This window comes from Tribolium madens, unplaced genomic scaffold (assembly GCF_015345945.1).
Source record: "Tribolium madens isolate multiple individuals breed KSU strain unplaced genomic scaffold, Tmad_KSU_1.1 Scaffold_97;HRSCAF=244;Tcas5.2_LG3a, whole genome shotgun sequence".
Taxonomy (NCBI): Eukaryota; Metazoa; Arthropoda; class Insecta; order Coleoptera; family Tenebrionidae; genus Tribolium; species Tribolium madens.
Window position 1 is genome coordinate 5,463,529 of NW_025401069.1, and position 16,573 is coordinate 5,480,101.

At 33.8% G+C, this 16,573-nt stretch overlaps 2 protein-coding genes across 3 annotated transcripts in view; one reads left to right on the forward strand and one right to left on the reverse strand.

Moving 5' to 3' along the window:
- Positions 1 to 1,681: 1,681 nt before the first annotated feature.
- On the forward strand, positions 1,682 to 5,593 carry LOC123015048 (WD repeat-containing protein 3). Its single transcript, XM_044414478.1, has 13 exons — positions 1,682 to 1,959; positions 2,008 to 2,217; positions 2,266 to 2,463; positions 2,511 to 2,687; positions 2,738 to 2,934; positions 2,985 to 3,350; positions 3,801 to 3,960; positions 4,010 to 4,237; positions 4,286 to 4,555; positions 4,604 to 4,843; positions 4,894 to 5,081; positions 5,129 to 5,351; positions 5,398 to 5,593. The coding sequence occupies exons 1-13, from the start codon at positions 1,789 to 1,791 to the stop codon at positions 5,563 to 5,565; spliced, it is 2,796 nt and encodes a 931-aa protein (XP_044270413.1). The 5' UTR covers positions 1,682 to 1,788; the 3' UTR covers positions 5,566 to 5,593.
- The window catches only part of LOC123015049 (protransforming growth factor alpha-like), a 76,398-nt gene continuing 65,226 nt past the window's right edge, over positions 5,402 to 16,573 (reverse strand). Inside the window, exons 5-7 of one of the 2 annotated variants that reach the window (XM_044414480.1) lie at positions 9,489 to 9,660; positions 7,543 to 7,604; positions 5,402 to 7,482 (exon numbers count right to left, since the gene is read on the reverse strand). In XM_044414480.1, the coding sequence (XP_044270415.1) occupies positions 7,160 to 7,482; positions 7,543 to 7,604; positions 9,489 to 9,660 (557 nt within the window). In that variant the 3' untranslated portion in view covers positions 5,402 to 7,159. The remainder of the gene's footprint in view (positions 7,483 to 7,542; positions 7,605 to 9,488; positions 9,661 to 16,573) is intronic. The other variant, XM_044414479.1, reaches the window with a different exon arrangement.

Below are 16,573 nucleotides of genomic sequence, written 5' to 3' on the forward strand. Positions count from 1 at the left end.
GTGTTTAATTTCTTTGTGTTCGTGTGACACACATAAAATTATTAGGAAAAAATTGCATGCGGACACAAAAAATTACTTGCAGTCGCAAAAAATTCTGCAAAAAATCAGCCATGGGTACAAAAAATTTAACAAAAAACCGCTTGTACACTTTGTTAAGAATTTGTGAACGATTGGAGCCCAAGTTGGATCGGGTTGGATTAAAAAAAAATTTAATGTTGCTTGTGCTAACGAAAAGTGGAACAAAAAATCACTTGTAGTCACAAAAAATTGGGCAAAAAATTGTCTGCGCACACAAAAAGTTGCACAAAAAAACGGTTGAGGACTTTATTAAAAATTTGTTGTGTAAAAAATTTAGGTTGGATTTTCGAAAATATTTTTAAAATTTGTGCAGTAGCAAAAAATAGAACAAAAAATGTCATATAATCATAAAAAATTGAGCAAAAACTGCTTGTACACTTTATTGAGAATTTGTGAAAAATCAGGAGCTTAATAAGTTGGATTAAAAAAAATGTAATGTTGCTTAAGTTAACAAAAAGTGGAACAAAAAATCATTCGTATTCACAAAAAATTGGACAAAAAACTGCCTGTGAAAACAGAAAGTTGTACAAAAAAACGGTTGAGGACTTTATTAAAAATTTGTTGTGTAAAAAGTTTAGGTTGGATTTTCGAAAATATTTTTAAAATCTGTGTAGTAGCAAAAAATAGAACGAAAAATGTCATATGGTCACAAAAAATTGAGCAAAAACTGCTTGTGCACTTTATTGAGAATTTGTGAAAAATCAGGATCTTAATAAGTTGGATTAAAAAAAATGTAATGTTGGTTAAGTTAACAAAAAATGGAACAAAAAAATCATTCGTATTGACAAAAAATTGGACAAAAAACTGCCTGTGTACACAAAAAGTTGCACAAAAAACGGCTTGTGGTCTTTGTTAAAAATGAGTACAATGGCGAACGGGGAATTTTCGACATCTTTATGTCATGTTTAACAAATTTTACATAAACCACGCTTTCTTGTCCTTATGATTTACGTTTGAAACTAAAATTTGAAAGTTTTAGTTGAAATTTATTTTTGACGTCGATTTTGGCCGCAATTGTATGTATGAGGAGTTTATTATAGTTTAGATTTTTTAAAATGTTTTAAGTTTGTCAAGTAGCAAAATATACATGAAAAAATTCCTTATTATTTTAATTACAAAATTGAGCAAAAAATTGCAAGTACAAGTGCAAGTGCTTACAAAAAAAAACAGGTTACTGTAAATTTGCGGTTAAAAACGTGACGTAAAATTTTATGTTTAAAAATATGTCATATAGATAACACTAGCCCTGCTAGAGAAAATTTACAGTTTGCTGTAAATTTAAAAAAAATAAAATCATTATTAAGAGAAGATTTGTTAAGTAGCAAAAAATACACAAAAAAATTGTGCAAAAAAAAAAAGTGAGCAAAATCCGCAAATAGTAACAAAAAATAAAACAACAAAACAGATTACTGTAAATTTAGTTAAAAAAACTTGACGGTAAAACTTTTTCACAGATTACTGTAATTTTATGTTTAAAAATATGTCGCATAGATAACACTAGCTCTGTTAGAAAAAAATTGAAACAGCATTTTTGCAGTTTGCTTTAAATCAAAATAAAACATAATTTTGCGCAATGATTATGTTAGCTGGCGCCACACATCAAATATTAACTTTTGTGAAATTGTGAGGTTAAATTTAAAATAACCTAACTTTTCCCATAAACAGCATGTGAGAAATTAAACACAACATTCATTTCAACACAATCACAAGATGGGTTTGACGAAACAATATCTAAGATACGTTCCAGCTGGAAACTTCAATATAATCGCGAGTCAAAACTGCAATCTAAAATTTGTTACACTCGAAGGACAAGAAGGAAGATTTGTGGCAGTGGGTGCATGCGAACATGTGATAATATGGGACTTGAGGCTTGGGGAAAAAGTTTGTGTTTATTGGTTAACTCTTAGTTTCTGATTTCTATTCTTGTAGGCCCAAGTACTTCCAGGAGAAAAGGCGTCAGTAACAGCTCTTTGTGCTAGCCCCAATAAAAGACACTTAGCAGTCGGTTACTCCGATGGAAACATTCAAATTTACGATTTGAAGTCAGCAGAAGTGATTAGTATTTTTTCAGGCCATAGATCAGACATCACAACTTTGGCATTTGATAGTTACGGACATAAATTAGCGTCAGGATCAAAAGTAAACAACTGGATATTTAACTATAAGTAGAAAAATGTTTGTTTATAGGACACTGATGTTATTGTGTGGGACACTGTGGCCGAAACTGGACTTTGTAGACTGTCAGGCCATAAAGGTCCAATTACTCAGATTGCATTCATGTCCCAACATAATATTCTAATAAGTGGGTCCAAAGACAGTTTTGTCAAGTTTTGGGATTTGGATACTCAACACTGTTTTAAGACACTCACAGGTCACAGGACAGAGGTACGGAATTTATTGAAAAAATTAATATTCTCAAAAAAATTGTTTAGGTTTGGGGTTTGAGTTTAGTCAAAGATGACCAGTACTTGGTAACAGGATGTGGTGATGCAGAACTTAGAGTCTGGAAGTTATCACAAAAAGACCCTGACACAGAAAACAAAAGCTCTATTGATCATTTAACGTCAACATTGGAACTCATTGATTTACATGAATCAGATGACTTGAATGTAACAATGATTAATGTGTGTTTTAAACTAATAACGAATTTTGATTTTAGCACCCTTTGCAGTGTCATAAAATAGGGTCTTTACTGAGGGCTGGTAAAGGCAGAGTAGTCTCAATGTTCTGTGATGGCAGCGGTCAAGTAATTGGCTGCCATGGCACTGATACACAGTTGGAATTATTTTATTTTTGTTCAGATGATGAAGCACAAGTGCGTTTGAAAAAACGACTCAAGAAAGAAAGGAAGAATAAGTAAAACTTAATAATTTTCTAGACCATTGTAACTATTTTTTCTTATTTAGAAAAGAAATAGAAGGCCAAGAGATCCAACTTGATTTGCAGTTGAGTTTAAGGGATCAAGTTAAGCGATTGGTGCCAATAAGATTATCAAATAAACCGAAATCATTGGATTTGGTGCTTGGCAATGGGGGCGAATTGAGAGTCTCTGTTAATCTGTCCAATAACACTGTTGAACTGTACACAATTCAAACAGCTGTGAAAAATTCTGAAGCAACATGTTTGAGATCTATCGTCAGCCAGGGACATCACAGTGAAGTTAGATCAGTATGTTTTAGTAATGATAATTTAGCAATTGCGTCTGGGAGCGCAGAGGCTGTCAAAATGTGGAATCGACCCTCACAGGCTTGTCTGAGGACTGTGGAAACAGGGTAGGTTTACTATGACCTTGATAGCGAAAAAATTCCCAACTCCTGTGATAAATTACGCAACTTAGTTCTTGTCTAAATAATTACCTGTTGTAATTTTGTTGAAGTGCTAATGCTTGCCACGCTTCAGCCTGACATCCAGTTATACACGACTTTATAACAGCTTTCTTCCTGCATTCACTAGAGCAGTTATTCCTTCGCAAGTCATGATAGATTGTGCCCACATTACTATAATCGCCTTTCCATCGCAATTGTTTCGCAAACATCACTTTCGTGTTATTTATCTCGTTAAAACAATTTAATCTCGAATGTGTAGACATAAATATTCTAGAAAAACATATAATTAATAAAAGTGGAGATTTTCATTGCGTGTCTGTTACACTTACTGATTATAACAAGTTTTTGCTCTCATTCTTAAAAAACTCGATGATTTTATACCATGTTTGAAACTAGGTACATTTTATCTTGCATCTTTGTCCCCGGAGATCGTCACGTCTTGGCAGGTTTGAAGAATGGCGCTTTACTGATTATCGACATTGCGGCGGGGGATATATTGGAGGAAATTCCGGCACATACCGAGGAGTTGTGGGCCATTTGTTTACAACCAGATCAAGTAAATTCGTTAAAAATACACTACTTTTTAATAATACATTTTCTTGAAGAGAGGTTGTGTGACGGGTGGAGGCGACAAGACGGTCAAATTTTGGCAATTCGAATTAGTAGTCGATGAGAAAAGCGAAAGTAAAGCCAAAGTTCTTTCACTTCTTCATGTCAAGACTTTGAAACTCGAGGATTCTGTCTTATGTGTGAAAATCTCGCCCAACGGTAAATTTATTGCAGTGGGCCTTTTAGACACAACAGTGAAGATATTTTTTATCGATACTCTAAAGGTGACTACGATAATTACTTGAAAAACAGTTTCATTAATTTAATTCCAGTTTTATCTCTCATTATACGGCCATAAACTCCCGGTTCTTTGCTTAGATATTTCATCCGATTCCGCTTTAATAGCAACCGGGTCCGCCGATCGCAATGTAAAAATATGGGGAATGGATTTCGGTGATTGCCATAAAAGTATTTTTGCCCATGACGATTCCGTCACTGGTTTACAGTTTGTACCACGAACCCATTATTTTTTTACTTGTGGGAAAGATGGTAAAGTCAAACAGTGGGATGGCGACTCTTTCGAGAAAATAATAACGCTTCAAGTAAGTGTGCTTGAAATGAACTTTTCCAGGAGTAATATTTTGTTAAAGGGCCATGCAGGTGAAGCCTGGGCTTTAGCCGTGAGTCCGAACGGCCAATTTGTCGTTTCCTGTGGAGCAGACCGTGTTTTGCGACTTTATGAAAAATCGGAACAGCCTTTGGTGTTACAAGACGAGCAAGAGGAAGAAAGAGAGCAACAGGAAGTGCTCGCGACGGGAGAACAAACGGTTATTCCGGGTCAGAGTGGTTTGAACTTACCTTCGAAGAAAACTGTTGGGAGCGAAAAGGCTGTGAGCATTTCTAGATTTGTGAAACTTGTATTTTATATAACTTTCATTAGGCCGACAGCATTCTGGAATGTTTGGAAATTTGTGAAAAATACAAGGAACAGTTGGCTGAGCACGAAGCTCTCCAAGCGGCCTCCAGTCGTACCTTACCGCCACCTCAGCCACCTTTACTCATGCAAGCTTTGAATGTTTCAACTCCTGACGATTTTCTTTTAGAAACAATCAGGAGAATACGGCCAAGGTTAATTTGCAATTTCCCTCTATTTAATAGTAATCAAAAATTTACAGTGATTTAGAAGAGGCCCTCCTGTTACTACCATTTGCATCAGTTTGTGAAGTGTTACAAATTTTACCGGCCTTGATCGCAAGAGGCGATCAAATAGAATTGGTTTGCAAAATTTGCATATTTTTATTGAAGTTACATCATTCACCTATTGTGGCAAACCACACGCTACTCGTAACGCTTAAACAATTACAAAAGTTGGCTTTCACTAAAGTACAGGAATTGAGGGTTAGTTATGTAAAAAAATTGATTGTTTCTCTAATATTTATTTTAGGACCTTGTTGGCTATAATTTGTATGGTATGCAGTTCATTCAGAGGGAAATTGAAGCGGCTGAAGGAGTTCAGTTGTTCAGAGACGCTACTTTAGAGAAGAAGAAAGGCGATAAAAAACGTAAAAAACGTGAGAATTTAAAAAGGTCAATGATTGTTTTAAATAGTTGATTGGAAATAAACAATGTTTAATATTGAATTTATGATGTTTTGTGTCGGGATGAAAAAGAATTATTAGCATAATATTTTCTTATTATTGTTTTTAAGTTCATTACATATTATGTGAAAATAAACAAATCAGTATTCTAACATTTTTCAAAATTATATACAAGTATTTAGACAAAAGACTTAAAAAATGAGGCCAAATTAAAACGACACCGAGAGTGGGCGGCGTAGAAAATGAGCGCTTACAGAAAGAAGAAAATATAACTATTAATATATTAATGATATTAATACTTGTTGTTTGATATATTTTGTGTAGCTCAAACAAAACGTATCAATCTAAGAGAAGCATAAATAATATCATGAACAAAAAGTGGTAATGCGATTGTGTCGTTTGAGCTGCACAAAAGATACACTTGGGCTTTGGTTTGGGGACGTAAATTAATCAATTTACGGCATAAACAACTGGCAAACGTATATTTGGCCTAATACCAAAATCACAAATATCGGCAGGGAATTAAATAAATAGGTATATATATTATGTTAGAAGACTTGAATAATTTAAAATAATACAATTGGGTTAAAGATATTTGTAGTTTTGGTATAGGAACGCGTCTTCTAAAATAATACAAAAGTTTATTTACTTCAATAAGTTAGGAACCAAGTGCTTATAATAAATATTTAAATTACTAAATTACATTTCATATTATTGCCAATAATTGCGAATGATCGAGCATTCGTTATTGGAATAAAGTTACTGTATATCTACATTTATACAACAAAAATTCGTCTCGTTTATCGGTGTTATAAGTTATTGATAGCGTGTACGTAAAAATTTACGAAAAATATTTATTTGATGTACGTTTGGTGTAGGTACTTATTGCTATGCTATTTCGACTAATCACTGTTCAAATCCCACCAACATACTCAGAAGTATCTTCTTCTTATACACACCTATCAATAAATCAGTTATAAAAATTACTTATTAAATCAACAATTTAACAATAACAACATTTGTTAGCGAGGTTTTGAATAAACGAATACATCCGGGAATGTAATATTTCAACAAACTAAAAAAAGGATAATAATTTAAAAACCATTCAATCTGCACAAATAGTTCAAAAACATACGTAACTGTGTATTATACAATTTGTTTTAATTAAAATACCTCAGAGAGGTACCTATATACATATAATTCATTTAAATAACTTAATAACTTAAAGTTCAGACTTACATATATCAGACTTGCTGTACAAATACACTGTTTTAATACAGTTCTGCTCACTGCGAGAATGCCAAAGTCATAGCTAGCAAAAATCGATAAACAATCCAAAATGTTGCATTCGGACAAATGAACGTAACAAAATTTCACAAAATGTTAGATCAACATTAATTCCAAACTGTAAATTTCCTGTCAAAGTATTGACAATAATAAATAACCAAGATGCAGAAAAACGAATTGATAGCAAAATTGCGTATAACAAGTGCTACTCACTTCTGTATTTGTTTTTATACAAAGGCATAGATTTAGTCCGTGACTTCTCATAATTCTATAACACAATTAAAGCCGACATCACTGTTAATTTGAATAGTAGTTTGCTAGCTATGCACTACACAAATCGCGATTGATTGGAAGCGTGTATCGTTGCGACCTGATCACGTTCCAACTGACCTCCTTCGAATCGCCCGCTTCTTGCACCGCCACCGGGATATCCGCCGGCGGATTCGTCCGCCATCGGGTGCCGAACGTCGGCGTGTTCAAAGGGGTGCTGTGTCCGTCCACGCAGTCCGTTGTTGCACGACTCATTTTATTATAGCGTTTATACTGCAGATACACAACGACGCACACTATCACCACTAAAAAAACCGCTATCGTTGCTCCACCGGCTATACTCGCCGTTTCCAACATGAACCTTCGTTGTGACGCTGCAAATGAAAAAATTAACAAATATAATCTAATTCAAAAATTACTCGGTCAATACTTACGTAAATATGAACCGTCTAAATCCTTATATTCACATCTAGGACCCATATAACCTTCTGCACACCTGCAACCAAACAAACTCCAATTAAAGACAACCTTAATGCTGAATCGAAGTTTAATTATCATAAATACTGTTCGATAAAAATTAACGATTATTCTAACCTACAGTTTACTTTATAAATGGAATGAATAATGTACTATTAAGGCGCGCAATTAATTATCGTCGCAAATGTTAATTAGAAACCAAATAAGAATTGTCTGTTAAAGGATAACTATTATTAGTCACCTGCTTTAAATTTCAAGATTAGACACAAAACGAATAAACTATAAAACAAGAAGAATGTAAATCTAATGATGCAACAAAAAATTTTCAAAAAAAAACAAATAACCTTTGCCTGCCGTCTTAATTTTCATACTCAACAATGCAGCTTATTTCTTTCTGATTTAGTAATTTTATGCAACTAATAAATTAACTGGTTTTCAATTTTCCCAAAGTTGTGAATTTCTGTTGGGAGACTTGGATCCGTTAAAACTGCATTTTTGGCCTCAACAAGGTATGATATAGAAAAAAAGTTTACGCTTTTAGACGCATGAAGTTCAAAAGAAACATAAATAGTCTATTTYATTAAAATATCCTTGATTGCATTTTTAATAATTAAAAAAAAATTCATTCAAACTAGTGGAAAAAAAAATAAATTTGAAATTTTACCAAATGCGTTCGATTTGATAATTTTTTTAGTTAAACGATATTACAAAAAATAATTCAAAAACATGGATTCAAAAATACATACATATTATAATAATTTTTAAATTACAAAGATATCGTAATAAAAGAAAGCACACCTACTCTTTTTAGGAGTTTGTGAAAAAATATAAATTAAAAATATGTCATACCAGCTTTAAAAGGGTACAAAAACATTGTCTTGAAAGTTTGCGACATTGAATAATAATACAAAATGGCATTATTGTTAGATTTCTCTTCTTGCATTTTCGTTTAAAGATAAAGCAACAGTCAAATTCTCACTCGCGTATAATGATGCATTCCTATCACTTATAATATAATGTACTATTGTCTGCCATCTTCAAAAAAGAATTAATTAATTAATATTGAATTGCTCTAGGATTCGTACTCAATAATGCAGCTTATTTCCTTCGGAGTTAGTAATTTTATACAACTATTAAATTAACTGGTTTTCAATTTTCCCAAAATTGCGAATTTCTGTTGGAAACTTGGATCCGTTAAAACTTAAACTGCATTTTTGGCTCAACAAATTGTTATAGAAAAAAAAATTACGCTTTTAGACGCATGAAGTTAAAAAGAAACATAAATAGTCTATTTCATTAAAATATCCTTGATTGCATTTTTAATAATTAAAAAAAAAAAAATTTAATCCAAACTGTGGAAAAAAAGTAAATTTGAAATTGTACCAAATACGTTGTTTGATTTGATGACTTTTTTTAATTAAACGATATTATAAAAAATAATGCAAAAACATGAATTCAAAAATACATACATATTATAATAATTATTAAATTACAAAGATATCGTAATAAAAGAAAGCACACCTACTCTTTTTAGGAGTTTGTGAAAAAATATAAATTAAAAATATGTCATACCCTCATAAAAGGGTAAAAAAACATTGTTTTGAAAGTTTGCGACATTGAATAACAATACAAAATGGCATTATTGTTAGATTTCTCTTCTTGCATTTTCGTTTAAAGATAAAGCAACCGTATTTGCACCAAAAAAATTTAATCTTATTTATTCTTTTGAAACGCTCTTAAAAAGTTTCGGGACAGTATTAAAGAAGTAGTCTATAAATCATCATTAGATTGCGTCTCGTTTTGTAAACAGAAGTAGAAATCAATATTTGAGATTCCTTGAGGAATCGAGTAGTCCTGATAGAGAAAAAGTAAACAAAAATGCGAGGTTTGGGGAGATACTTACTCGCAATTGTATAGGAGGGAATCGCCAATTTTGACGGTAAAGCACGTTGCTCCGTTAAGGCAGTACCAGGCCGCGTACGCCGGCGGACATTCGTACGTGTGGAATGTGATGTTAGGCCGTGCAGTAGGTGCTGGAGGCCTCGGTTTCGGCGTGGTGCGTGACGAACACGCATCTGCAACGAAAAGAAAAAAAAAAACAATGCAAATAAACACCATCATGTTAAAAAAACTTTAAGCTGCTCATTAGCCATAATTTTAAACATAACGTGTGCGTATACCGACCATTCACCATTGTCAAGTCAAATTTACGACGATTTACCAAATTAATAAGGGAAATTGTTTCAAAACAATAGAATTTTATCGACGGTTCTTAGAATCCCATACATAGTCAACAATAGAGGCATTAATTTCGTTTGTTTGGACGCATCTAATCCAAACAGTGACAATATTAAAGAGTTAGCGGTCATTATTGAAAAAAGCAAAATGTAGACAACAACGTCCGATCATCAATATTCCTGCTGTCAAGTGCAGTGTTTCCGTTTGTGCAGTTGCAACTTATTTTCGTTTCAACTTTTAAAGAATGATACGTGACAGAACTAAAGTTGATACAAATTTAAAAAATTAAGACAATGACATCGACATTGGTCAGTGCAGATTAAAAAAAAAAGTTGTAATAGCTTCATAATTTTTAGATAAATGAAGACGATTTTTTTTTTCAATGTATGGTAGAAAAATCAACGTATTTTTTAATACATAATTAGATGTTTTTTTGTTTATAAATCTGAGCATTACCAAACAAGACAAATGTATCAAAAATTCGCTAAATTTGTAGAAGTGTCGTTTAAAGTCCTACGTAAATAACATATGACTAAAATAATTTGAATCTACTTTTTACAGATGCCCACACAAATCGCTGTATCTAACCATTTAAGTTTTAAAATTTCACAATAAATGTAGATATAAGTATCAAATTGAATGTTATCTCCGAAATCAATAATTTAATCAATATTTAGTGGAAATTACATAACAAAATATTCTTGTCATAATTTATGTTTTTGATGACAGCGATGTCCACTTTATAACTTGTGTGGGATTAATTATTTAACCGTATAGTCGAACTTTTATGACTTCTCGTAATTATCCACCTGCCCGTAACTCAACTCAACAGATTCGTAAAAATAATAAGTTAATCAAAACAAGCTTTTATTGACCTTACCTACCACTAAATTAGTTAAATAGCGTGTCCTATCTCGGAATTGGATTACTTTGAACTGATAAAACTTTAATGAATTCAATTTATAACATGTTGGCAATTCGACAAATTGAATGTTTTGATTGGTTTATTAACTCAGCGTTTCGGATCTAGATTTAATAACAGCAACTGCCATTCCCATGCTATTACTTATAATGATGACCATCAATCCCCTTAACTAAACTAGGGTATAGCCATAATAACCACGCAAAGCATAAACATGTTGACATGGAGCAAATCTTTGAGGCATATTTTGTTGTGAATTTCACGGGAATGCTGATCGACACAATGCCCGTTTAGCATGAATATTTCCCATCCCCCCTGTGTATAATGGACATCATTCAAACTGACGGGTCGGATTATGCAGTAATCCACTTTGACGACAAATGACCGTAGCGAAACCGATAATCCCTCCGCGTTTCCACTCGCCGAACAAGGCATAATGAAAAAAAAATGACCATCGACTGTAATTAACCCAATAAAGATCCGTTCGGTATGCGTATTCTACGACGGTAACTCGCAAGAAGGCGCTCTGTTATTAGACTGTGATTTGTGAGAGGTTCGATTAATTTGCCGCTGCTACCTGCCTCCTACCGATATCTTTTACACTGCGTCGCCTTCAGGAATGTACGTTTACGAATTCCCAATAAAACAGGTGTTTGGTTCGATTATGAGGGAAAAATTTTACGATAATTTATGGCAAATTGTAACAGTTCGGTTAAAATGTACAATGGCAGAGAGGCTCTCATTCGATTAATTTCTAGCAAGGCGCATCTGTCTACCGTTTAACTTTTCCCATTAATTAATAAGATAATAATTCGAAAGTATAAAACAGCACAAGAAAATTGAATGTAATGAATTGCTGCTAAATACTAGAATTTGAAATAACTAACTCTGATCTCTTTTTGATGAATTTGATGCGAAATATTCAGATTCAGCCTCTAGATGATTTTCCAAAATGACTCCAAAATCGGATGATAGTTTTTTTTTTTCATTTTTTTTCGAATGTGAAAACTCTTGTTGTTTGGTATTTACATATAATTAATAAGGGCATTTTTTTCTACAATTACAAAATCACTCCTTCCTGTAAAGGTGAGTAAAAACGCTGACTAATTTCCTCCATAAACTGCCATAAGAATTTTTATTGTCTTATTAAAGACACTATAAAAATGTCAAATTCACACTTTACAAGGTTCTGATATTTATGTAGGTATATGGCTGTGTGGTTGTGTGGTTTCAGCTAACCAGAGGGAATATAATGAAAAAAAATGTTATGTAAATGTCACATTATAGAAACTAATCTAATAAAATAGAGATGTTCTCCATTTGAGATATTTCGCCTCTGTGGAATCTCCTACAAGTTTCCAAATAATTACTCAAATTCAATGGAGCCATAAAAACTTTTCCCATAAATTGTGCTTATATTGTATCACAGAGTAGTTTTCCTAGTAAATCAGTCTGTTGTTATAGTTCTTGAAGTATTCCCTTTTTCTGTAGTAATCCTATTTCAGGACAAAAATAAGATGCCATATAAGCATTGTAGGTTTTTCAACTTAGTTAAACGAATAGAAATAATAGAATATTTTTTTTCAGATAATTGCCTATTTTATTAATAAAAAATGCACGTAGGGAGCTTTGTGGTTAGTCACTCGAAACGAATAATTCCGAACAATCAACATATTTAACTAAATTTTTTAGAGCATTTTTAAGGTATGTGTTCTTTCTAGTGGTGCCAAGTTCTTGGTACTATAAAAATATTTGATGACCTCAAAATGTAACTTTTGATATGAAAATCTATTAAAAGCCCCATAAATCCAAACATGTAATTGCTCTTTTCAAATAACTCCAGGGGAGAAAAGAAATTACTTCATCGACTACATTTTATGGATACCTTCTGGCACCCCATTTTATAGCCACGTGGCATATCATAATTTTGCAGATTGCGGTTATTTCAAACCCATTTCATAATTTTAAGTAACATGAAAACATCCAGATGCCTCGCCGCATCTTTCCAATTTTAAAGAACGTCACCGCTAATTTCCACATTCCCTCGTTAAACACCCTCCCTTAATTTCCGATACGAACCCCGTCTTTTAAAAAAAGAAACTTTTTACTCCAGTAAACAGATGCTCTTAGGGTGGTGTGTGCATCAAGTTCGGGTCACACACACATTACGTGATTACCTCATATCAGAAAATACGAGGTTATTCTTACATTTTTCTGAATAAAAAAACCTCAACTCTCAACTCGATACCTATCATTATTGACACAACGAGCTTATTACTGTTGTGTTTGACCCTCGGCACGTGTTAGACTATTCATTTACTAACACCATATGCCTTTAGAAAAAAATTGCTTTTTATATTAAGAGTGTATAAAAGGCGGCGCCTGTGATGGCGCGAGCCATATGGTATGCAAGAAGTGACGCTGTGTAGAATAACATCGTAGGTCTATGGGTTACAACCTGAGCCGGTCCATTGTTCCTTGGGTCAAGAGCGGCGGTCATTTTAGACCGTCTATTGTTGACCCAAACTTTCCAATAAGCTCGATGAAAAGATCCTCTCATTGCCCGGATTAATGGATCAGTGTGGATGGGGATGGTTTTATTAGGACGAATGCGATGGGGGATGTCCCTTTATGTCAAACGGTAACAATGAAACCATGACAAACGGCCTTTTCTCGCACTGTTTTGACACAGCCAGATGATCGATAACCGCATTTTCCGCAAATAATTACGGCTAAACAATTCGTTTTTGTTCAATTTGTCGTCGGTTACATTGTATACAGATCGTATGCCGATAATAATTACAAAACAATTTCTCACATGTTTTTCCTCCTGGCAAATTACGATAATGCAATTAATCAAAAGAAATTAATTTCGCATAAAGGCTATTCTTAGTATTACGTACTTGTTCGTGACTGCAATTAAAAAGACTCGGTTATAATAAATTTTATGCAGTTTGAGACTATTGCCTGAAATATCTTGTTGTTCCTTAGCATATTCATCCAATGTGACAGACAATTAGAAGTAATTATCTGCGGAAAACACCGAGTCGTGCGTTTATAAACAAACCATTGACAAAATTGCAAATCAGATAAATTTCATCTTATTAACAACCTTTTTTATAAAACTCTCCTCCTGCTTTAAAAAGCGAAGAGCGCAAGTTAACCAAGAACTTAGTGCACTTCGTTTGTTTCACTCACTCCAAAAAATTTAATGTTTTATTTGTTGTTTCACTGTTTCATTCACAAAATTGCAAATCAGATAAATTCTACCTTATTAACAACCTTTTTTATAATTAAATTCTTCTCCTGCTTTAAAAAGCTAAGAGCGAAAGTTAACCAACAGAACTTAGTGCGCTATGTTTGTTTCACTTATTTCAAAAAATTTAATGTTTTATAATTTTAAGTCACAAAAATTTTATAATAATTATGTAATTTTTATTTAAACAATAAACATAATTAAAATGTACATAAAATAAAAACGTGGAATTTGTAATAAATGTGTAATAATTTGCAAGAAGAGTTTGGAAGCTCAACCAATGAAACACATATTGAAATACGAGGTAATAATATTACCTTTTGCATTATTATGGCAAAACTTTGCGGGGTTGCATGTGTTATATGTAAATTAGCAACTTTAAAAGCAAGATCACACTGATTTTTTTTATTTTTTTTAAGTGGGACTAATAAAATTTTAGTTCAAAAAAAAATCTTTTCGGATACAGGAAAGCTTTTCTTTAATCCATTCCATGTTTAAATCATCGACAATTTATTCTTAAAGTACCAGAACAAAGTAAAATTTGAAATCAATAATTATTTTTGTGGGTTTAGAAAAAAGTGACAGTATTAGAACTGTTAGAAGTGCTCTTGGCTCCGTTGCTTCTTCCATTATCATCTGTTGATGACAATCGCTTCGAGGTAGGTCAAAAAACCATCCCATAAATTCGAGTTTATTTAGCAAATTAGTAAAAACACACCGTCAGCCATCTGTGCCGAATCCTTGTGCACACCCACCTTGTCGGTAAGGCTTAGAAATCGTGCCGGTCTGCAATTATCGATGTCCAATGACAACATTGACGTACTAATCGGCTCACGGACCGTGTAGACAGGATAATTTTATAGCGCCCGCCCGCAACACATCATCTTTTTTTGCTCTCTTTTATTTTTCCTCTTCTTAATCATCTCCATGTATATGTTGTTGTTGGTGGTGCTTTATCCAAAACGCGGCGGCCGAGCTGCCATCGACTCTGGTAATTCTGTGTGATTAAAGAGTAGTTTTTTTGTTGGCATTTTCTTCGTTTCGGTCCAACAAAGATTACTTGCCAACGCGGGTAATTTATGGTTGCCGAAAGTGGTTTTCGCGTTCTTCTACTCTGATTATCAAAGGGATTACCGGCGCGGGTGGCTACCCGCAAAAAGAACTAAACTCTAATATCAAACACAAAAACAAGGAACTCCTATAAAACCAAGCATCATCCTCTTCTTACATTTTTTATAAATTCGGTATTTACAAATCCATATAATCCACAAAATAATAGTTGACTATTCGTCGTAACTGATTTTTTTCTATTATTTTTTTGATTCTGTAATCAAAAATAAAACCATATTATTGCTTTGGGCAGAGTCTGAGGCATTCTAAATAAATATTTTGTAATCCCACTTTTTCATAAAAATTGGCTTAATGTATCTAAAAAGCAATCATTTTTGTTTGATGTGGGTCTCCATTTGCGGCGCGCTTTGTCATCGGTGATTTTGGCTTGGACGGTGTGGAATGTCCCGATTTCCGTGTTGTCGGTGAAATAATTAATAATCGTGTAAGGTATACATTGGATATTTGTGATGACCACCGTTTAGGAACCGTACCGGGAGGACCACCATGGTGGCCGGTCGGTACGAATCAAACAAGATGAAATATCGCGTGATAAATAAAATAGAACCTAGCCGACAAAACCTATTCGATGTAGAAGCACTAAGCAGCAGTATTCGTTTAACAACATGATGGAACTGAACTCTGTTGTTGCAGTATACCATGCAGCGTGCCGTCCTTAACAAGGACCACCTACTACTGCATCTGCGGCGTTTGATTACAGGTCCGGATTCGCTCTAATTATTCAACGGTCACGCACAAATCATAGACTCTCTTCGTTCGTTTAGCCCCCTTATCTTCGATCGATCACTGTTTTAATTAGCTCGGAATACTCTTGAAAAAATACGTTAACCCACGCCCTGAATTATTCGTAATTTCGTAATTAATTAAAGCCGAAAGTGTGGGACGACAACGGAACAATAAACGAGACGTGAGAAATTTTTTCTTCTCTTCGATCTTGTTTGTCATAGCGGTGGTCCTTGATGGGGCCTTCTCAGCTTGGAGGCGCCGCATATTCGATAGGTTTTGACAGAAGCCCGCTGAGATCTTCGCAAAATATAATAGAGCCGTCGGCCGATTAATGCGCGACGGGTTTTACAGCACCAAGGTGGGTGTTTTGTTACCTCTTTAATTTCCAGTTACGATACAAAGATGCCGAATTAAAACGACAAATCATCTTCTAATGACGCGTCATGGTCAAAAGCGCATTCCCAGTCGATGGATGGGAGCCAAATGGCAAAAACTAATAAAAATCAGACAAAAAACATATCTATTAAAACGTAGTTTATTTTTTCACTGGAACGGCTATCGCACTAGGTGGGACGGGTAAATCTTCAGCTTCCTACTAAATTGGTAAAACAATCAGCTCAATATTACACGAGATTAGGCTAACAATCAAAAGGTTATCGGCTTTATCTTTATGATCATGGTCTATCATATTACAGACATTTTTGACCAGACTTAA

Excerpts from the sequence above, each read along its gene's own strand:
- LOC123015048 (XM_044414478.1), top strand. The coding sequence starts at position 1,789 with ATGGGTTTGACGAAACAATATCTAAGATACGTTCCAGCTGGAAACTTC. Across the intron at positions 2,464-2,510 it reads TCACAGGTCACAGGACAGAG|GTTTGGGGTTTGAGTTTAGT; the intron begins GTACGGAATTTA and ends AAAATTGTTTAG. Across the intron at positions 3,961-4,009 it reads TTTGTTTACAACCAGATCAA|AGAGGTTGTGTGACGGGTGG; the intron begins GTAAATTCGTTA and ends ATTTTCTTGAAG.